The sequence below is a fragment of the Anopheles cruzii genome, chromosome 2, assembly GCF_943734635.1.
Source record: "Anopheles cruzii chromosome 2, idAnoCruzAS_RS32_06, whole genome shotgun sequence".
Taxonomy (NCBI): Eukaryota; Metazoa; Arthropoda; class Insecta; order Diptera; family Culicidae; genus Anopheles; species Anopheles cruzii.
In genome coordinates this window covers 3,626,602-3,650,141 of record NC_069144.1, presented here as the reverse complement: position 1 = coordinate 3,650,141, position 23,540 = coordinate 3,626,602, and the positions used below count along the sequence as shown (strand labels likewise).

The 23,540-nt window shown below is 53.3% G+C and overlaps 1 protein-coding gene across 1 annotated transcript; it reads left to right on the top strand.

Annotated features, from left to right (window-relative positions):
- Window positions 1-492: 492 nt before the first annotated feature.
- Window positions 493-22,742, top strand: LOC128274864 (uncharacterized). Its single transcript, XM_053013198.1, has 8 exons — window positions 493-589; window positions 1,331-1,449; window positions 10,618-11,136; window positions 11,207-12,547; window positions 12,596-15,083; window positions 15,312-16,055; window positions 16,121-17,496; window positions 17,542-22,742. Exons 1-8 carry the CDS (start codon window positions 493-495, stop codon window positions 20,887-20,889), a joined length of 10,032 nt encoding a protein of 3,343 aa, XP_052869158.1. The 3' UTR covers window positions 20,890-22,742.
- Window positions 22,743-23,540: the final 798 nt, after the last annotated feature.

Genomic DNA, 23,540 nt, shown 5'->3' with positions numbered 1-23,540 from the left:
AGTGACCGAAAGCACCCAAATCTTCCGCGGTCGGGCAAAAAGGAAACGACGTGCGAAACATAGAAGAAGGCGCCCCTTTGTGTGTTATTCCTGTTGTGTCTCGCCGGCGGAGGAAGTAAAAATGGCGCGCAATAATCTTATTTTCTTCTGTTGCGAAAAAAGTGTTGACGATTCGAGCAAAAATGCGCCCCGGGGCGTTTTAAGTGGCTGCTTTAATCCGCGATAAAGTGACAACAAGCTGTTCATATTATTTAACATACAGTTCCGTACAGAGTGTTGATAAAATATTTCTTTTCCAGCTTGAGACGTGCGCGAGAATAAAGTGTTTGGTTGAACAACATGTTTACTAGATTGTCGGAGAAGAGCGTTTCGGCTAGCCGACGCGGCCCTACCAGCGAACCCGTGGCCCGTGGTTTCCGATTGTGAAAAGTGTTTGCCTTTCTAATGAAGACGTTGTTGCCGTTTTCACACTCGCTCTAAAACGGTGGAGGAATGGTCTCACCCTCGAAGGCCAAACTTTCCAGGATCGCCAGTCAGCAGCCACCGCCGCCACCTCAGCGAAAGTCGACGACATCAAGTAAGCCATGGGGTGGTTTCTTTCTGTTCAGTGGCAACTTTTATGTTGCATATGGCGATGGCGATCTAAATGCAAATCACGTAGGATTCGCGTTTGTGGCGGCAAGTTTCGGAGACGTTCACCGTCTGGGTTACGAAACATGGCCGGCGGCGGCGACGACGGATGGTGAGCGAATATAAGCGGCTAATCCACCGTCAGCGGTAGGTTAGAAAAGGAAAGCCATCGCAGCGCACTTTGGTTACCAAGGTACTGGGGCTGCAGGAGAAGCGAAACGACACACTTCATCTGCACACACACCGGTCTGATGATGATGGTGATGATGGTTGATGATTGTGAACTGAAGTGCTCTGGTGGTGGGGTTCATGTTTGACAGCCGCAGCTGTGACTGTCGCGCGTTGTTTTGAACTGAGTTTTTTGCGCTGTGTGTGTGTGTGCGGCCAAGGATCATTCGCCTGTTGGTTGCTTGCAATTGGGTAAAATTCTGTTGTTACTTTATGTACACTTTAAAATATTATGCATTTGAATCAAAGCTAACTTTGGCTTCACAACAAACGATCGAAACTATGGTAACAGCGGAAAACATTTGCGCTACCAGTTGACAGTGTTGGTAAGGGGACACGTTGGCTTCAACCTCAGGTCGTTTGCATTCCTTTTTCCTGGTGCTCTGGACGTGGCAAACGATTGAATGGTAGTTATTAGTTGTTCCACTATGCTTTTGTTTAATTATTTCTATTACTTCATTTCGTTTCACAGACAATAAAGTGAAGCTGGTGAAAGGCCCGAAACCGTTGATTCACCATCGATTCTTTCTGGACATTGAACGACATCAGATCGCAGCGAAAATCGAATCGACTATCAAACAGCTTGGCGGGGTAAGTTCCCAACTAACAAAACATCACAAATACGTCACGATGTGTTCACATTTTCACTGTAAAACATTCACTAAATTCAGTACGGTTCCACCCACTATAGGATATTGACTTGGCAACTCTGGACTTGTGTTTGTGTAAGGGTACACACGTTTACTCACTAAACCGGCAAAAAGTTAGCTATACATCGACCGATGTGTGCGTTTCTAATGCGCTGCGCTCAGAGTGCTCTCGATTTCTCCCTGAAAAGAGTATTTCCTCAAACATAAAAAACGGCAAAATGTTTTTCTGGTGAGCAAATGAGTAAGCGATGTGTGTGTATTTATGTTTAGATCCTTGCAGGCTCTCCATTCTTGAATCTAGAGAGAGAGAGAGAGAGAAGCTCTATACGGGGTGGTTCGGATGGTTCTATTTTCAATTCCGGGGTATTGAAAAGAAAATCATTATCGTTTAAAAATGAATATCGTGCACATGAAATGTACATAACCGATAATCTGATGGTGGTGGTTGGTGCTCTACCCCGCCATTCAAGTGCCCTCAGAAAAAGTATGTCACCATATAGAATGAAACGGAATCGCGCTGCTGGCCAGAACCGCCGTCGTCCGTCCCGCTCTCACCACCAGCACCGTGTTTTGCGGAAGGCACAGAGTGCGAGTGCTGTAGAAGACAATAATCAAGAGAAACGGCCACCAGCAAATATAGCAACGTTGCCGGCACAAGCGTTTTGTGAAAGTAGACTAGTTTTGTGGCGGCGATGCGAACGCCATTCGCTGTGAAAATTGGCTGCCATGTTTTCATTTTTACCACCTCTGCGGGGCGCGCGTATTGCGCAAACGTTTGTCCGCCGCGGTGGCCACCAGAGCCCGATGAGTCTGTTTCGAGAGACCTGCTGCGTGTGTTCTAGTGGTTGGCAGAGAGAGGCTTCTCATTCGATGCTGTCGGGAGAACACAATCGCTCCTCTTTCTTCCTCTCTCGCTCTCGTTGTTCATCAATGAGAGCGGAAGCGGACTTCTTTCCGTGAAGTGCGCGCTCTCGCTCGTCATTCACTGTGCTTCGTTCGCGGCGTGCGGACGTCCCGGTCCGTTTCGTTCGTTCGCTTTCACCATTGGCAACGGTCGAGTGAAAGAGAAAGCAGCGAGTGAGTGAGAGGGTAGAAGGGGCAGAGCAGCTATAGACCGTCTCGGTCTCGCGCGCGCGTGTGAGTGAGCGAGCGCGAGTAAAACAAGCATCGAAGCTAGCGGGGAGAAGATCAAAAACAACAAAAAGTGCTGCAAAGGGGCAAGTCAGCAGAGGCGGCAGCAGCAGCAGCAGAAGTCGTCGTTTACTTGGTTAGTTTGAGGTTTTTTCCACGTTCGTCCCTCGCCCCGTTCTTCGCTGCATCGCGCATCGCATCGTCTTGGCCGCCTCGGGGGCCTTCGAATCGGTCGTTCTAGCGGTGGTGGTGGCGGCGGTGCCGGGCGCTCTTCTTGTGTTTGCCTACGAGCAGCTTGCTCCGCTGCTGCTGCCTTGCAATCGATCGCGGGGCGCGCGATGGTTTCACTCTGTGTGTGGTGCAATGTATTCCTCTCTTCGTGGCGGTTCCGTTCCGTTGTCGTCATCACCGACATTTTTGGTCGTGGGGCCAGTCTGATTCAGCTTTTCTGTCTCTGCGTGTGTTATACTGTGAGGTGGTGGTGGTGGTGGTACGCGACCAACAACCCGTCGTCGTCAAGCGGCTCATTTCATTCGTCCGTATCGCGCGTGGAGTGATATTCGTTGGGTTTTCATTTGCAGTGACGACGGCGACTACGACGAGCGAAAAGGGTACACGCGCGGGGAGCGCGTACAGTTGATATTCGCCATTTTCTCGAGCAAATCGGTCGAGGCGCGTACCACACACAGAACGACGACGGGGTCGTTCGACGGCGTGCGGTGGCGCGTCGCGTGTGAAGCAAGTGAGAAGAGAGCGGAAAAGTACACGGTGCGAGTGTGTGTGTGTGTGTATGCGCGCGCTCAAGAGAGTTTTGTGGTTGGTTGGTTTGAAAGGCAGGCTGTGCGCTGTGTAGTTCCAATTGGAAATCCAATCAATTTTTTAGCAGCCGTAAAGCAAGAGGCTGAAGTACGCAACGTAGCGGAGGAAGAGGGGGTTGCGGGGTGCTTGAGGAACCTGTTCGCACTGTGATATAAGAAACCATGTCTCGAGCAGGCAGAGTAGGCGAGAGCAGTGAGCGCGCGTGTGTGCGTGTGTGTGGCCCACTCAGCTAAATTGTACGACGGTAGTATTGGAACGTGCAGAAAAAGTGTGTGCGTGTGTGTGTTTCGGTTTAAAAAAAACACATCATATAATGCGTTTAACAAATTCCACCAAAGAAATTTCATTTTCGCGTACGAAAAGTGAGCACAGAACCATTTGGGAATGAGAATGAGAAGAATGAGCTCGACGAAGGGCGTTTTCGTTGCTCGCCGTTGCGATGGTTATTCTCTCCCTTTCTGGTCGGCGCCTGCTTCGTCCTGGGTATTTTGGAATGGAGCGAAGGCGATGATGGTTCCGTACAGAGCAGGCACAATGGCCCCTTCGAAGAATGTGGCAAAGATTAGGTCTCGGTACGACGCTCTACACACATAATCGATACGCTCGACGTTGACCGCCCGACCGAACATGGCGAAAAGAGATGTGATGATGCACGGAGATGGAGAGAGTGAGAGAATGGACGACGGACACAGTGAGTTGGGCAGAGAAACTCGCGGTGTGGAAGAAACCGTCGTCGCGCGGATCTTGTTTCCGTGGATCGGTGCGCGCGTGTGTGTGTGTGTGTGTGTTTGGGAGTAAACTAACGAGATAGTTGTTTGGATGATGCGCTGATATAGCGTGTGTGGTGAAACTATGTTAGTGGTGGTGAGGTGCGCGCGTCTCACGCTCGTTGCCATTCCATGCCATCTTTTCTGGTTCGAATGGCGGCGCTGCTCGAGTATGTTGAACGGAACGTGCGCTTATGCTGTTGTTTGATGGAATTTTGTTTCATAACATCTTTTTCGCTTCCCCGTTCTCGGAGCCATACGCAGCAAAACCTCGAAACGGAACCGAGCGACGGTTGGAAACAAAACGAGATTGGCTCTTGTGCTTGTGTGTGTGAGCTTTGATGTGGTTTGTTTTGTGGGCCTCAAGTAAAGTAATTCAAAACGCTCTTATTTGCTACTTTTCCCTTTGGTTTTATTGCTTTTCAATGCACCTAAATCAAGTATCGTGCGAGTGAATACGTATCTTTCTTCTCTTTTATACTTCACACGACTCAAGGATGTTTTGGGGGAGCTTATCACTGGCACGTCGTTTTCTACCGCCACCGCACCATGATTGGGAAACAATTTTCTTTCCTCTACCACCGATCGAAGACGATTCGTGGCTTCGTTTTGTTCCCTTGCATTCTCATACCTTTGCCTTTGCACAGTCTGTCAGTGAGGCGAGAGTGAGAGAGAGAGCCTAAGTAAGAAACGTTGACAAGCCAAACCGCGAGACCGAGAGAGCGAGCGATGCGTGTTGGAAAAGGAGAGCTACATTCACCTCTCCCGTTTTTCTCACGCAAGTTAAGCGGTGAGGTGCTTCACTCTCACAGAGTGAGGGGTTCTCGCCACCGTTGCTGGAGGGAGATAAAAAAGAATGCTACGAGAACGTGCCGCGATGTGGGAGTTGGAGGGTATTGTGGACGACGCACGCCTTCTGCGAGGCTCCCCCCCTCCCTCATCGTTGACGTTATCCTCACGCAAGGCTAAAAAGACCACACCACTCTACGACACGAAGAAGCAGGACAGAAAACAAGCGCAAGCCAAACGTTTGTTTAATTTCCTTCATGTTTTTTCCCGGAATTTCCACCGCGTTATCAATGATATCTTCACATGATGAAGGAGACGATGTTTTGGGGTATTTGTCATTTTGTGCTGATTTCTTTTACCAACAAGCCGCGCGGTACTTTGTGAGGAAATAAGCTCTTTGTGTTTCGCGAAACACATGTCACCCTCCCGCCCAACCCATTTGGCCTCGTTCTCGGTGGCTCTCTCTGTGTGTTTGTGTAATTTCGCGTTCTGAGAAACGTTGAAGTGACAGCTTCAATTTGAGTCTCTTCCGCGACACAAGCAGCGATGTTTGTGTGTGTGCGTGCGTAATTTTGGTGTTGAGTTGTTTACCTTTTTTGTGTACAAATAGTAAAAACAGTTTTGACACGTCGCAGCCAGCTACGATAGGCAATAAAGAAATGCGTGTAAATGTCAGACTTTTCACTGTGAAAATACGAACTTAGCAGGCTTTTGCAAACAAAAAGGTGAGATGCCTTCGAGTGTCTCGTTATCACGGTTTATTAACAAAAAAAAAAATTATATACCATTCACCGGTGTTCAGTATCGAGATAATGGTCGTAGCCGTCAACAGGGAAAAGGGAGTCAGAAGAGCGCACACGCGGCCAGCCCATGGAAAGGAGGGAGAGGATAAAATACAAAACGAAAAGCAGAAGATGCAGCGCAAAACCGACGACGAACAGCCGGCGCTTCTTCTTGTTGAGCTCTCTGCTCAATAAAGGTTTCGCATCGGATCGCGCTAGAGCAAAAAGTGGTCGAGAGAAAAAAAACGAACCGCGGGCGTGCCATATTTCGTGACTGTTATTTGAAGGATCTCCAAACACACGGCACGCTACGACTGAAAGTGGAGAAGAAACAGCTTTTTCGGACATTTCGGTTTTCGGTTGTTTCTTTTCGCAGAATTGCCTCTTTTTTTCGTTTGGTAGCAGAAGAAGCAAACAGGCGAAAAAGAGCGTGGTGGTATCCTCGCATTTCATCGGTGAAGACGAGATGGGCACATGCGAAGGGACGTACGATGTTTGATCTTTCTGCTGCGCTAACGCTCGACGCTGTCTTGGATTTCTTCTCGGTGATTCTTCCCCACGATCCCATTCCCAACGATGCTTCGCTGTATTTGGTTCACTTCCCTGCGCGGAGTGTGCGGTGTAGAAGAAAAGTGACAGTAACCCTTTCGTCGTTACCCGTGGCAACTGTCACCACACAGCACGATGATGGTCGGGGTTTGAAGCATAACGAGATAAGGTTATTTTATGCCGCCGTCTTGTGCATTTAAAGTTTATCGGTCTGTCGCAAATGACATTTGCGTCTAGTTTAACACCAACACACACAAACAAAAAGTGGCTTTAGACACACCGACGGGGGTCCCTGTGGCAGTGTTACCATTATTTTGTTTACTATTTTCCGTCTCTTTCGCCCTGAAAAAGAGTGTGAGACCGACGCAGGTGTAACATGTTAGCCCTTTTTGGTGGTGTTCTTGGTGACGACGACAAACTGCTGCCGATGCAATGCAAATGGCGAGTCGATCCAAGCAGCGGCGGCGAGTGATGTGTTGTCGTCGTGGGCCCCCCTTTGCTATGGCAAAATGGCGGACACGGAATTGAAATTGTCCATTCTGGTGGAACAGCACGACCGCGGCCGCCGGGAAGAGCCCGCGTTAGTCGATGTTTGCCTAATGGGGGGTGAGAATAACGGAAGAAGTGAATGGTTAGCGGTGGCATGACTGGCGCGGACCGACGACTGTGCGGCGGCTGTTCAACCATCATTCGTCGTCCGTTCTTCGTCACGTCTCAATACGCCCCAGCGAAAGCAACAGCAGCAGGCAACAACAGTGTAGCCATTGAAACTTCTCCTTGGAAACGCGTGTCGAGGCAGGCGGCAAGAAATATAATATGCTGGACACCATAGCAACCTCGACTCGACTGGCTTGGCTTATACAGTAAGATACAAATTGTCTTTTGTATCGCTCCTCTCAATGGCTCAATAAGACCTTGTGCTGTGCCGGTAGTAGACGTGCTCTGATGATGCATATCTAAATTCTGGTATTTTAAACACATCATTATTCCGTACATTGAAGTAAAACTTGCGTGGAACCTCGAGACAGCACCAATGAAATTATGGCTGTCAGTTGGTAGACTCACAGTGAACTACAAATGAAATGGCGATCTGCACACTCTTTCAGTTGCTAGCGTGAGTTTTCTTTCTTCGTTGCTGAGGCAACGTAATAAAAAAAATGCTGAAAATGTTTTGATTATTTCATCACCAACGGGGAGGAACCCAGAAAGGCGTGCTGAATCGTTCGTTCTCGTTAACAACAGTATTCACCGCCCAGTAACAGCAGGCGGCGGGGTGGAACCTTGGCGTGTCATGTCGTCGACAGTGCATTCTCCGTGGGCAAACCGTGTGTATCTTTCGGTGAAGTGAAGCCATGTATCGTCGTCGCCCTGTGGAAGCAGCTTGAATTGTAATTTTCATTCCACCCGACAGCAGCAGCGTCAAGCACACACTGCCTTGGTCACATACTATCTGGAGAAACACACACAGCCTGCTGCCGCTGGAGGTCGGTCGCTGCGGGGCCTGCTTCGGTCCTCCGTGCCAGTGCGCACAGTCGTCGGTTCCAGCAAACTGCCTTTTTATGTACACGCGTAAAAGAAACACTCGACCGTTCGACCCGCTGCCTGCCTGCCTTCATATCTTGCCACAGAGTATAACGAGACGAATGCGGCGGAACCGCGCGACAACGAATCAAATATGGCTGCGCGGTCGCTCGCGTATCGTGTGCTGGTTGAACAAATTTTAACCAATTCCATTTTCTGTTCAGCTCCGCCTGCTGTGGTGAAGGCCTGCTAACGACGGGTCGGGGATGTGCGCGAAGGTTGGTGTTGTAGCTGAGGACCCGCAGAGCAGAGCAGCGAACTGAGCAAGAGCTGGACGCGAAATGCGTGGCCCCTTTGTGTGTGTGTTTCGGTGTTGCGCTGGGAGATGCTCGGGATAATCGATAATCGGTTCTCCCGTGAGAAAGAGCGTGCAAAAAAAGAGTTAATATCACTCGCCACTCATTCGAAAAAATTACTCTCGGGAGAGAAAGAGTGAGCCTCTCGCACACTTACTCACGGTTGAAGTTTTGAGCGAGAGAACGGACACCATTGTTTACATCAGGGCATATCGTGTATAGGGAAATATGTACTTTCCACCTACGAGTGCGCGCCCCATAGCACTACAAGGTCTAAAGCAAAATGGCCATTATCGCAACACGGGCGCAACTATATTGAACACAAAAGAAATAAATGGCCGTATGTACTACTAGAGTGCTACTGCTATAGTCTCTCACTGTCTCTCTCTCTCTCTCTCTCTCCATTACGCTACTCTCGAGGTAGGCCATGGCGCCCTGCTCCACCGTGAAGAAAATAAACAAATCTTTTTGTTTTGTGTACGGCCCCACTCTGGTTGTGTGGGAAACGGGAAACGAAGAGAGAGAGAGTGAGAGAAGGGAGCGACGAAGAAGTAGGTGAACGGTCGTTGGTAGTGGTATGTTGAGGTGTAACGTAAAAAAACGTAAACAGAGCAGGCTTTTTTGTTTACTTTTTTCTTATAGTATATTCTTAACTGACGAAAAAAATCAACTTTGCGTTGCGTTGTGTTTAAATAGTTGCATCTCTAGGTATAAAATACCTCAAATCGATGCGGGTCGATGTTATGTGAGATCCGATTACGGGTGAAAATAAATTCCCTAAACACGAGAAGCATTAAAACGAGAGAAGCGCTTGCCAGCTAATGGAATTCTCTTTCGAATTGCTCTCAGTTTGTCAGCAACGCAGCTTCTATTTCGCCTTCCCCATGCTTCTCGGTTTGTTCACTTGCTCCGGTTTCGCAATAGGCAACCCGGAGCCATCGACCAGCCACAGCAGCAACAAACACACTGACACACCACCAGTGGGTGGTGCTCGGTGCGTGCAGAATGTGCGAAAGTCCAACCAGCGAAGCAAAAACAGCATCACTACAACAACATCATTACCGTGTTACCACCCACCAATGGTTCGCCGAACGATGGGAGGTGGGTGGTGTGGGGGACACACTGCGTACACTCACGTTCGAGTTCAAATTGAGCAGCACCATCTCCCTGATACACTACTGAGTGTTGTTTCATCCACTGGGGCATCCAGACGAACGGCGAGCTCTTTGCGCTTCGGTCGCACTCTGTGTCCAACGCTGTGTTCCAGCGGATTTTCACGGGTTCGCTTGCCAAGGGAACATCCTACCCCAGCGTGCGGTCCTCAGTCACGTGAACTCTATTTTCCGGCCCCCGGGATTCTCTGGCTGTTGTGGTGTGTGTTTGAGAATTTAATAAATCTCGTTTGGAACACTTTCCGTAGAATGAGCAGCTCTAGTGTCCAACGTTCGCTCGAGGTTGAACAAATTCCAACGAACCCGCAGCATCATCAGCATCTCGACGTGTTCTCCGAGAAGAAAATCGATAAAGTGCGCTGTGGCCCAATGTGTGGTGCTTGTTCTTCCTCTGCTCTTTCGTCGTCGTCATCGGGAAGCGAGCTCCGAACCCGTGTATTGTGTGCCGTGCTCGACCCCGGAGAAAAGCCCCAGATCTTTCCATCTCGTTGCGCAAAATTTTCCTACCCAGGGGCAGTCGACGAAAAGCGCCCGGGCGGCGGGTGTGTAAGGGTGGGAAAATGCCTGTGCCGCCTGGTGCGCTTTCTCGACCACAACCACATCGTTCCGAGAGCACACACATTCACGCTGACCACAAAATTCTCGTTCGTGTGGTGGTGGTAATCGACTCCGCCGGCGGCTCCCCGTACTCCGATTGGGCGGCCCTACCACTCCCTTTTGTGTTGGTTGAAGCGAAAAAAAGTAAATCCGTATCCTATCGATCGATTCCCTGTCACCGATCGACGCCTGTCCCATTTCCAATCGCTCTCTCCAACGTGTACGCTCTTTCCCTACGGTGTATTGGGACGCGCGTGTGTGTGAGTGTGTGGTTTGTTGTGCAAGGACGAGCACAGAGGTTTGACAGTTTGGTCGAGCGAAATCCAAGAAGGCGCCAGAGGCGAGAAAAAACTATCAAAGGCGAGAGTGACATTCGCCAAAGGGGATAACAAAGCAAGCTTTGTGGAAGATTTGGCATTGCTGTTTGAAAGATCTCTGTAGCGACGTCAAGTATTCATTGAACAGTTTTCTCTGCACCTTCGAAAAGTAGTTAAGAACCCTTTAACCGCGACGTTCAAGGTTACCGGACGTTTTGTTTAACCACCACTTCCGATCAAAATAAAAGCAAAGGAAGTGTTGATAATTCCTCTAATTGACCGCTTCGTTTTCCGCTTTTTTCTTTCCAGTCGATCGAGTTTTTCCTGAGCGAAAACATAACCCACTTCATTACCGATAAGTACCAGCACCAACCACGGCAGGTTGGAAGCGGTGGTGGTGCAGCAGCGACTGGCGAACAACGGCCCGAGGAACGTCTTTCACTAGCCACACCCGGTGGCGGCAGCGCCTCTTCGTCGTCTCTAATCACCCAAGCGCAAGCCCGCCAATCGCAGCAACGTAGTGGCTCGCGCCAGCTACTAGCCCATCAACATCAGACCTCGCACCAGCAACCAACCCGCGGTCAATATGTAAATGATATCGCACCGGCGACCAGTCGTACATCGTCACCATGTCCACCACCACCGGCAGGAGCAGCAGCAGCAGCAGCAGCAGCAGCACCACCGTCGCCATTGGCGACCGTGCAGCAGCAGCAGCAACAGCAGGCGGTTGTTGCGTTCGAAGGAGCCGCCTCCAGCAGCGCCGGCGGCGGCTGCAGCACCAGCATTGCATCGGCCACAACAACCACGACACTTGGGTTTGATGGGCGGGTAAGTAGAAGACACACCCCTGGAAGACAACCGTAAGAAAGCTAATGCGAACGTTTGTGTTGTCTTTTAGGTTAAGGCAACTCATCCAGCAGTACCACGGAGCCGTGCAGATGCTATGCTACAGTGCGTCCGCCAGCAGCAGCAGCGCCACCAACATCAGTACCACACATCATCACACCAACAGCAGCAGCAGCAGCAACCGTCGTACCACTTGCTGCACTCCTCGCCACTAAACTACCAATCACCAACGCCACCAGCGGCCACCGCCATAATCGGCAGTACGCCAACGAAGCGACGAAGCGAAACCACATCGCCGTTCACCTTCTACTCGTCCTCGCACCACAAGCAACAACCGCAGTCCAGTTCTTGCCACAGTCCAGCGACCCCGGCAAGTGTCGAGCAACAGGTGGGTGTGCCGGCAACGGCACCACCGACACCGAAGCACCAGAACAGCCCCATCCCACAGCTTGCCAGCTCTTGGGGCACACCCGTCTGGAGCCCGGAGCAGGCACTCAAGTTTCTGCGGAAAGTGCTCGATTCGGTGCGCAACGAAAACCATCCTCAGCAGCCGCCATTACTCGGCGGCACTCGGGGGAGAGCAACAGCCGGAACAGCAGGAGGACGGACACACCGGCATCATCATCCGCCGTCTTCTGCTTCGGTGCGCTCTCGACATGTTCACCACCTGAAGGGTCGCTTTCTGAAGATTGAGTCAGCCTCCAACCCGGGCCAGCATCGGCCGTTTTATCAGGAGTTTAAACGGTGGCCTGATTTGCTGCTTCGCCACCCGGAGGCCGGCAAGAAGGCACCGTTTGCCGACGTTCACGAGCAGCCTCCGCCCGCAAGGCTGGTGGCCGGCGGCACCACTGGACAAACGGCTGCGGCCGCTCGAACCGGTTCACCGTTTGATAGGATGACACGAAAGGTCCCGGCCGGGAGAAACATTACCGCAAAGAGTGGTGGTGCCAGTGCTGGTGACCCGAAGAACGTTAAAAAACGGGGCCCGCCGCAGCAGCAAGACGAAGGCACTGGTGCTGGTGCTGGTGGTGGTCAACAAAAGCCGGTCAAGGATTGTGGTTACTGTGAGATATGCCGCATCGAGTACGATTCGCTGGCGGTACACGTGGAATCGGACAGCCATCGCGGGTTCGTGCAGAACGACGGCAACTTTCTGTCACTCGATCGGCTTATCGGTTCCATCGGTGAAGCAGCCGGAGATCAGGATCAGGAGGCTGCCGTTGGTGGTTGGGATGATGATGGTGGTGGTGCTGCTGTTGATTTGCGTGACCTTTTCCTGCAGCAAACACAGGGAACTGGCCGCGAGGATGCTCTTGATCGGCCGCTGAAACTGGCCGCAGCAGAAGAAGCGCCAGCGAAGCCGCATTATTCATCCGAAACAACGAAAGGAAAGGTGACGACGGTGACGACGTCGACGACGGCCGCCGTTGACGACAAACAGCAAACGATCGATACGGAAGAAACAGAAGACACAGGGAAAGAAACGGATAAAAACCTGATTGTAGCACCAGCTACGACCACACCGAAACCGTTGTCAGTGCCCCGGAAGAGTGCTGGCGGTGGCGGTGGTGGTCTCGTCGGTGGTAGGGAGTGCGCTACAAACGTAGGACAAGCGAAACGGAAACGGAGCACGACGACGACTGAGGGCAAAAGTAAAGCGACGAAAGCAAAGTGCAGTAGTGGTGGTGAGTTCGCGGGAGACTTCTCGGAACCGACCGCCGATGAGGACGAGGACCGAGGCAACACAACAGCAGAATTGATAAGACTCGCCATCAGCAGTGTCGTGTCGTCCTTCGAAGGCGACAATGAGAGCGGGGATAAACGGGAATCTACAGTGCGGTCCAAAAACAATCGGAAAACAATCGGTAGTGGACAAAGTATTGCTGGCGGTGGTCCTCCGGCCGCAAGTGTTAGTGAGGAATTAGTGGCGTTAAGCAATCGTAGTAGTTACAATCAGCACAAACTCGATCCCGATCGCGATCGTGAAGAGGGGAACTCTGTGCAAAGAGCTCCGACGATCCGGGAACCCGTGTCTAGGACCAGAGGACGTGGTGCAAAGTCGGCTCGCGGGAGACAGGAGCGGCGGTACAGTAATCGACTCGCGGCCGCGGCATCGGCCACGGAGGAAGTGACCACAACTGAAGAGCCACCAGCAGCGGAGTGTAGTTTGGGAATGTTTGGGCGACGATCAGCAATTCATCATCATCCGCATAATCAACTGAGCCATCATCACAAGCATCAGAAGCACAAACCGACGACGCTCAGTGCCGCTGCTTTCCTGCCCAAGCAGCAGGAACAACCGTTTCGGGAACCGGAATTGGAAACCTGTGCCCGAGCGGATAGTGAATCGGCAGCGGTAGTGATCAGTGGCAGTGATCACCAGCAGCAGCACCAGCAGCAGCCACAGGACGGTGGCAATTCCTTTCAACAGTCAAGCGACGACGGCCACCACGACGATGCTGTCGGGATGAAAGTGATTAGCGACTTTCGCCACGAGCCGCAGCAGCAGCAGCCACAAGTAGAGTTGAAGAAGAAGGCCGCCCCAACCGCGACGACGAACGTATTGATGGTCGCTGGCATTGACGGAGAGCCACTAGTGAAGCAGCACCCGGCAGTAGCGGGTCGACGGAAAAAACGACGAGTGGTGGGTCCGAAAGCGACGGAAGAGCGAGGAACTCAGAAGCAGCCTTCACGGGAACAGGAGTCAACGATGGGACTGAAAGCTTCCACGGCCGCCATGAACAAACATCATCACTTACCACACGACGCCGGAGGTGGTGGTGGTGGCGTTGGGGCGGCCGCAGCTGCGGCGGCAGCGGCACTCCTCGAGTGTGAGGGTTTGGATCCGAAAAACACGAAACGGATCAGTCTGGGGCTACGACAGAACCCGAAGCGGGCGAATTTGAACGAAGACTTTACGAGTCTGTTGGACGAGACGCTCGAACGGTCACGGATGGGGACACCCGCAGGGTCCATCACCACCACCGTATCGACGGGCTGTTCGGTATCGGCCCGGAAAGCACAGTCCCGGATACGACACGGCGGCGGCGGGCAAAAGGCGAAGGAAAAGGCGGAGAAGAAGGTCCACGGAACCATCACGGCAAGCGAGCACTCGCCCTCGGCAGTTTCCGCGGCCATGACGGCGGCGGCACCGGGTGAAGCGAAACGGATGGCGAAGAAAAACGCCTCGGCCGCCGCCCTGGAAACCATTAAAGTACGCGGTATACGATGGAGAGCCCCGAGTCCGACCACCAGGCCACCGGTGAAGTCTCCGCTCCTGTACAAAGTGATCGATCCGGCCTCGGCGGCGGGAACTACGGCGGCGAGCTCACGGATGGGAAGCACGATCGAAGAGTCGACGGCGACGGAACGCAGGAAATCAAGTGCAACGGCGGCCACCGGTGCTACACCGATATCGCCTAACCAGCGACGGAGTTCGGCAAAGTCGAAACAGCAGCACCAGCTGCCAACGAAAAACGGTCTGATCGTAAAGATTCGCCGGGTGCGCCAATCGGAACTGAGCCTGCTGAACGACGAGGCGGAAAACTTTATGTTTCCGAAGAAGGACGAAAGCAGCTCCGATGCCGACACCGATGACGATCGGCAGACGTCGTCGGAAGGGTTCCGACATCAGGAGGAGGGTCACCGAACGGCGACGGTGGCTAACTATTCGATCGATCTCCAGAGTAGCAGCGAGTGTGAGTTAGCAAAACAGGAGGATGACGATGATGACGACGATGAGGCCACCACGAGTAGGAAGCGGAAAAAGCCTGGCTCCCATCGGGTTGATTCTGTTGAAAGTGAACCATCCTCCACGTCGTCGTCCTCATTCGCGGTCGCTCCGAGCGCTAAGCGAGCTCGACTTGATCCGAAGGCCACATCGAAGGCGCGTCGAAAAGCAGCTGGCGATGAGCAGCAGGACGACCGGGGTCAAGATCCTCCCGGGGGCCGGATGCGATTTCGAGAGGCCCCCATCCAGCCAGGCCCAGTAGCCGGAGCGGCGGTCGATGAACCGGCGACTGGCGACGACGACGGCAGTGGCCAAGATGATGATGATGATGATAATAGTAAGCACCGGGTGCGAGGGAACCGCAAAGGTACTTCCGCTGCTGGGCGACGTGGTGGTCGCGGCCGGGGGAAACGCCGGCATCCGGTAGCGAACCTCGAGAAAGTGGTGATACCGGAGCAAGATGCGGAAGAGGTTCTTCTGGAAAAGCCGGTTGCGGCTCGTCCGATTGAGCTGCTGGAGCTGGATACCAGCGCCGCAAGAGGAAGTCCGTCGCTGACGGCACCTTTCGCTTGCACCTGTTACGGTGTCTCCGCGGCCAATCGCAGCAGAGGGCGCGGCTGTGGCCGTGGTGGCAGTCGCCGAGGGCGGCGTGGTCGTGGCGGGGCCGGCGGTGGACGTTGGGCCACACGAGGGCGCGGACGGATGCCACTGTGCGTCTGTCGGATGCAATCGCTCGACGCAACCCGTATGCCACCACCGGCGGCCGTTGGAGGTGGCGAAGAATCTCAGGCCAGCAGCGTCACCGTCACACCCGCCGGCCGCAAGTCTGGTGCTTCGAAAACCAAAACGACACCACCGTTACCGAAGCCACGCAGAGGTGGTGCGGTCGGAACAGCAAAGGAACAACACTATTTATCAGCAGGGTCATCAGTGGCAACACTGGCCACGGCATGCGGCAGCAGCAGTAGCTGCGGCCCCGTCGTCGTCGGCAAGGGCAAGGAGGATGGGATGGGGGCAGTTTTCAAGTGGATCAACTTTCGGAAGCGCTGCGAGGAGATCGAACCGTATCGGTTCGCGTTCGAGCGTGTTCCGTCGCTCGAACCGTGGTACGAAACGTTCCAGCGACAGGACGACGGTACGGAGAAGGTGTACGAGTACTTCGGCAGCACCGGTAAGTCACACTTGCGGAGCGTTGACCAGGTTGGCTTAGTTTCTAACACATTATTCCCTCCCCAGGCTACCGGAAACTACCGTACGAGATGGGACCGCTACCGGCACTGAGCCAAAACTGTTGCATACTAAACTACAAGGTGGTGGCGTGTCGTAAATCGAACCGCAACGCCGCCTCGTCGCAACCGACGTCGTCATCGTCGTCTTCGATGGAACCACCATCACCGGGCAAACAGCGAGGAGGTGCCGCGGCCGCCGCCAGTGGCAGTGGCACCAGCACAAACCGTTCCGGAGGAGGAGGAGCGGGAGAGGTCGGCGATTTGGACACAAAGAAGTCACCCTCCTCGTCAGCGTTATCGTCGTTACCGCTCAAGAAGCGGAAACTGTTGCTGCAACAGGAACAGTCCGCCGCCGCCAGCGGTAGCAGCACCGGAACGAGCACCTCCGTCGATGGTGGCAGCACCAGTACCGGCACTAGCGGCAGCCGGATAGCGCGGTTAATCGCTGGCAGCGATCGACCTCGGAAATCACCCCGAGAACACGCGTCAACGCTGGCCATTCTGAGTCTACTGTCACAGCAGCAGCATCGAAAACGAGCAGCGGCCATTAAAATCCTGACCAGCCCGAAAAAGGCGACAACCACGACGGCGCAATCTCTGCTAGCGACACGGAGCGGGCACGATGCGGACAGTGGAAGCGCTGAGAACAACAAGCGGCGGCCTTCTTCTGCCACGGATTGTGCGGCCAATGGTGGTAACATCAAGTTCGAAAAACCCCTCTTTCCGGACAGCAACTACGTCAACAGTCGCACCCTGTGCCAAGAGTTGGATGCATTCCTTTCCGGTGAGCTGGAGCAAGTATGTGGTGGTCGGAGTACGCCGACCACCGTGTTGGCCACCGCCGGTGTGAAGAAGGAGCTGTTGGATGATGAGGACGAGGAGGGCCGATTACCATCACCGAGACCGTCTACGAGTGAGCTACACTCGTCGGAGTGCGGAACGAAGATTAAAGAAGAATCGGACGCTGATGCGTTGCATCTGACGCTGCCACCGTCGGTCCTTCGCCACGGTGTGGCCATCGAGCGTCACCATCTGCCCGTCAGCAAGCGTGATCTGGTCGATGTGCTGCAGACCGTCGGAACGGAACCTCCGCTTAGTCTGAAGCTTGTGCAGCGTTGTGAGACCGTGCTGAAGAAGATCGTACAGTTTGATCGTAAGCCTCGCTCGATGCTTTCGTCGAACGGTGGCTTTGGACCGACCGTCGGCCTGCGGTTGTTCGAGGGTGGCTCCAGTCGATCACCGGTCTGTGGTGGTGGCGTTGGCCATGGCGGTGGCACTGGGGCGGGTGGATCGTTCCTAAAGAAGCGCATCAATCGGACGGGGTGGCCAACGAACAAGCGCAAAATTGGCACACGAACGCGGCAACAGCTGCGACTGGGTTCGGTCGTTCCGCCCAAACAGACGGCGCACGCACGCACGGCGGTGAAGAAAGAAACGGAAACCGAGGTGTCGGTGGAAGAAAACTCGGAAGACGAAAAGGCGGCGACACAGGAACAACCCGGAGCAGTGGTGGATGATGAAGAAGTCGATCAGCCGGTCGATGATGCGGATGATGATGATGACGCGAGCGAGGAAGAGGAGGAAGATGAAGAGGAGGACGAGGAGGACGATGATGGCGTGGAAACGGTGATCGAGGATCGATCACCACCACGACGGCAGCGAGGGGGACCGTGCAGGAAGCACCGTGCGGCTCAAAGTAGTATTAATAGTAGCCATGTTGTTGTAGTAAGCCATGAAAAGACTCATCACCGAGGAACGGTGAGGCCGCAGGAGAACGGTCCCGTGGAGGAGCAGCAGGAGGTGGTACTGGTGGAAGGGAAGGAAGAGGATCGAAGCTGTCATTCCGAGACCCGGGAACAACCGCGCGGTCGTCGGAGGCGGAAAAGTAGTAGCGCCTCGGTGGCAAAGCAGCAGCAACCGCCGCCACCCGAGGTGAGTGGTGATCGTGGCCAGATTGATGACGACAAACAAGAGGCTGCGGACATCGGCGAACCACGGCGGCCAATGTTGTTCGATTCGATGCCAACGTTACGGGCGGCGCTGATGCGTGACAATAGCAGTCAATTGCTGCAAAAACCGCACGGTTCCGTACCATTGCCATCGTCGCTCCTCTCACCAACTTCGTCCGTGCCAAAGCATCCGAGTGACCGTTCTTCTGAATCGTCGTCGGCGGTGGAAAGTGAACGGAGGAGTAGCTGCAGCGGATCATCATCGTCGGTAGTTCCGCCACCAGCTGGCAATCGGGGTCCAACCGGCAATCCGACCACCGGTGGTGGCAAGTATGTGACAAAAACGACGACCACCATGACGCGTGTCGATTACGATGGAGCATCAGGCCACCCGGTGCAGCAGGTCCCTAACACCAAAAGCCCTTCCTCGAAGCGAAAATCCGGTGACGGCGGTGCGCATCAGGAGGAAAGCGCTTCTGCGTCGCGGCCACTGGGCGATGGTGGGACAGTTTCGGTCGAGCCGGTAGTGACGGTACGAACAGGCCAGCAACAGCGTCATCAGCGTTCGGTTCCGGAGGATGACGACAAGGAGTGCGATTCGATCAGCTCACGGAGTATCTTCGTGAGCGATGACTGTGATACGACCTCTTCGTCGACCTTCGTGATAACGGAAGAGACCACCGGCTCCCAACAGCACCACCACCATCGGGTTGATCCGAGGCTTGAGGAGCACCGCCGAAAGGAAGAGAGTTCGGAAAATGAAGACGAGGAGGACGAGGACGAAGAGGAGCAGGACGAGCAGCTGCTGTTGGTGGCCACCGCCGAGTCCGGCAGTAGCAGTCAGCGGCAACGGCAACAACGGCGTCGCGATGGTTCGCTGAACCATCGATCCCCTCGAACACCGAGCGAACGGATACGGAACAAAATGGTCAAGAATCGAAGGATGGCTCTCCTGAATCGTCGGTTGGCCACGACTGTAGCGGTGGCCCCATCCCGGACGACGGTGGTGAAACTTTCGCCCGCGAAGCTAACCGTGCCTACCATCACTAACACTACTCAGTCTACGCAGACGATCCTGGCGAAACGGCGCACACAACAGCCGGCCTCGCTTCCGCCGCCACCCCCCGTGATGATGATGCCTCTGTCGCCGCCGCTCACCACCTCGACCTCTTCGTCTTCTTCTTCATCGTGCGCCGACGATAAACCGATGTCTCCGGCAGCAGCGACCACCGTGGTTAGTGGTGTCTCATCGAAAGAGGATGCGCCGGTTCCGGAATCGCTCGTGACACCGACCGTGGTGGCCGTCATTAGCCCACCGTCATCGAAGGTGAAAACACGTTCTTCGAGCAAACGAGGTGGCGGCCGGAGTGCGACGACGACAGCCGGTCGTGGACGTCGAACGTATCGCGCCGCGGCGACGAACACCGGACTCGGAACGAAAGACACACTCTTTGAGGCCGCGACGACGATCCCCATCCCGTACGTAAGGCTCGTGAAGACGCCGTTTCCCATCGGACCGCTGTCACCAGCTGAGCCTCCTGCACCACTCGAAGACAGTCCATCGGCGCCAGCACCGAAAGGGTCTCCGTCGAGAAGGGTGAAGAAATCCGCTTCCAGAGTGAAATGCGGTCGCCGAAGGCAGCTGCAGGTTGTTGAACCAGAAGCAGAAGCAGAAGAACAAGCGGTTCCCGTGAAGAAGCGACGGAAAAAGCAGCACATTGTTCTAAAGGAAGAGCCGGCCGACGACGACCTCCCAAACCAAAACGCCCGGCGTCCGACGGCGGCACCCAAAGAGCCAGAATCGGCGACGGTGATGGAATGCGGCAGAGACAAGTGCCGGTCGCTAACACCGCCACCGCGCGGAAAGCGTCTGAAGCTGAAGGTACTCAATCACACCAGCAGCCACTTCACTTACGAAACCCTCAGCCTGGCACCGTTTGTGGTCGAAAACGGCGTCGATAACCCTGATTCCGATGACGACGACGATCAGGATCAGGACGATGATGTGAATGTTCCGGCCGTGATGTCACCGGTTCACCAGGTGGACATTGAGCAGCTGCTGGAGGAGCATTTGGTGGAAGAGGTAAAGGGTGGTACGGTCGATGAGGAGGACGATCCGGAAGATGAGCGCATCGAAATGCTCGAATTGATGGAAGTGGAAGACGATCACGACGACGACGACGGTGATCATCTGATGGCCAACAATCGACACGGAGTCGAAGATGGGGAAGAGCCTGATGAGGACGCGTTCCTGACCGGTGACGAAGTGGAACTGGAGGAAGAGGACGATGCTCGAGCGGTGGTCAATCGCATCACGAACGATGATCATCCGTACGCCAACAGCAGTTCCGATGACCATCGGCGTTACCAGATTAATCGTCACCACCAACACCATCATCATCATCGGCGGCACGAGAGCGGTCAATCGACGGATGAGGGCGAGGACTCATCACCGGAGTATGTGGAGGTCGAAGAGCTGGAGGTACACGACGACGTGGTGCTGGAAGAGGCGAATGACCTCGAGGAAGAACAACTCGCCGAAGAGGAGGAGCATGAAGAAGAGGAAGAGGATACCGACGAGGATGACAGTGGGACAACAGAGGAAGTGATCCATCACCATCACGTCGTACAGGATTCCCTGCGGAAGTATCCGGCACCAGGAAGAGGTACGGTGGTGCCGGTCGCGAGGCACAATAAAGTGACATCGCCGAACGAAGGGCACGTAGTTGTCCCCGCATCCAGTTCGACCACCACCCTAGTGAGTCCGAATAAGTACAGTCCGCGCAAGCTGCGGAAACCGCGTGGCCGTTGGTATCGGGAAAGATGAGCTACAGCAGCCGCGAAACCATACAATCGGCACCACCACTATCATCATCAGCACCATCATCATCATCAGCATGATGTCCTTGTGCTGCCTGCGTAAGATACGAAGAGTGTGTGTGCTAACAACCCTCTCGATTCCGGAGCCGGAGCGATCCCGTACGCCCGATTTGCTTTTAAACACCATCGGCGACCGCCACACGTTTCGGTTCGGATCGTGATCGTTTGAGAGAGAGAAGAAGAGACCGAAGGCCATTGAATGTTGTTTGTGTAGCGCGCGATCCGTTTATACATCCTTAAATTGAATGTTTCGTTTTTGTCCACACAAACCCCCGAGTGTATAGCATCAAATAGGTGAGGTCGTAAATGTCTATAGGTTTCTTTTTGTAATTCTTATAATCCATGTTTTTTTGCCGCCCTTTCGGTTTCCGAAGTTAGCGTTAGAGGAGGTAGAGGGTCAGTTCTCCAAAAACCCCCCGATCTGTCGTCGTTTACTGTGGGACCGTCCCCATTATTTCGTTCATCGATTATAATTACTGTAAATTTATTTTATTTTACAACAAAACCCGCGCACGGCAAGTGAAAACTTTTGGATCTTTCGCCCGTGAGGGACAGAGTATTAGGGGGAACATCCGACCGAAGTGGGTGAAGCTCATTTGGGTAGATTGTAGGTGTATAGGGCATCTGAAACTATAGAAGAAGATCTGGCCTCCGGAGGTGTCCGAATTCGTGGTGTGGTTCACACTCATTTTCTTCTCCGCGCACCCTGATCCGAGGCAAGGATAAAAAAAACGCGAGCGATCGAGGGGAGAAGGAAAATCTGTAAAGAACGATGCTCTCCTAATGGGGACGAAGATAGAAAACTAAGAGAAAAAACGTTTAAGTACCATATAAATGTGTTGTTAAGTGGACAGTAGAAGCGCGCGTCAAGAAACAAACTGTTTGGACGGAAAGGACCACACGACGCGGCGCAGATGACGAAAACAATGATGGAAGGAAATGAAATGAAGCGAACGTTTCGTAAAAAAGAAAAATTATGTTTTCATTTATTTTGTTTTGTTAGCCTAAGCGATTTCGATCTCGACGGCGGCGGCGGTGAATACAGGAACCAGGAATTTTGGCGGATTTAACCCCCTTTGTTTCTATTATTCTTTTCCCATCGGTGGTTTTTGCTAAACAGCTAAACAGAGTTTCTTTCTCGCGTGTCTTCGCCTCTAGCTAATAATGTTACATTTTCCTACAACAGACAGTGGTCGTGCGTTGTCCTCCAGTTTTTTGTTGCCTTCCAGGTGGCCAAGTTCCAATACGGTGCCGGTGTCTTAGGAGAGACAGTGTTTCAGTTATCCTTCTCGTAGCACAAATTTTGTTGATCCGTTGTGCCGTTTCCCTGACAACGGTGCGTGGCGTTATAATTGTTCCCCCGGCGAGCTTTGTGGATTGCATCGTTACTACGTAGGCCTGTAAGCAACAAGTAAGCCGTGACATGACACGGAAGGGTTACATTCCTTTTGGTGCTGGCAAGTTCTCGCCCGCAGTTCGCTTTTATCCGATATAGTGTTGTAAAAAGAGAAGAAAACTCTGCAGGTGATGAGACTGGCTTTTCTGGCTACAGAAGAAACTACAAGCGCATTTTGGAACAAACGAGTGCCACACACGAGGAGGAGGAGGAGCCCATAGAAGGCTGCGAAAGAAAGAAAGAAACTACGAAACAAACCCCCTAGACAAACACACATACCATTTATTATCTGTGCAAGTTAAGAATAGAGGAAGAGGAAGCGGCTAAACGCCGAACGACGGTCAAAAAAAGGGCGAAGACTTTTCAGAAAACTAAAATTTAATCACGACAAAACAAAACAAACTGAACTGTGTAATAAATCGGAGGAGTGTAACGCTCGCTGGGAGTACATGATAAGAATGAAACAAATGAAAACACACGTTCCTGGTACGCCATTCTTGTGTCTCTTTGTTCTTTGTTTTGTGTGTCGAAGTGAAAGAAATAAAACGCTCTCCAGCTAAAGCAATTACTCTGGTTTTAATGAAGTGCAACAAATAGTATCTTCGGCGCTTTGTGTGGCCGAAGGATTTCCGACCCCCACAACAACGAGAGAACTGTCAAAACAGTGCGGGCAGCCAGCCGCCGGGAGTTCCCCAAAAAGGGGAGCATGAGTGGTGCGCAGGCGCACTCGACCGTGTGGAGAGCGCGAGAGGCCACTCGCCGCTCGCGCAGCGGGTCGCGGACGCAAAAGGAGATGATTCAACGCGCTCCACAGTGAGTGATTAGCGTTCGAAGTGTTCGGGTGTTCGCCGTCGTCCGGCTTCGATTGTTCCGCGCAACAGTGTCCCACAGCAGCAACAGCAGACCATAAACATAGGCAGGCAGGCAGGCAAGCGACGCAGTAGGCCAGTGGTGGTGCGATGATTGGCCGTCGATTGATTTGTGTGCGCGGCGTGTGCTATAAATTCATGCGTCATACGCGTCGTGTCCCACATTGTCAACACGATAAAAGTGTAATCGGCGGACGACGACGACGACGATAGCGCTCCGCATTTATCTCTCTATCGCCGCGCGCTGGACATTCGCGTCTCCTTGTGTCCGAGAGCGTGCGTGTGTGTGACTTTGGTGTTGAGTTATAAAACGCGCCGCAAATCGCCCCAAGG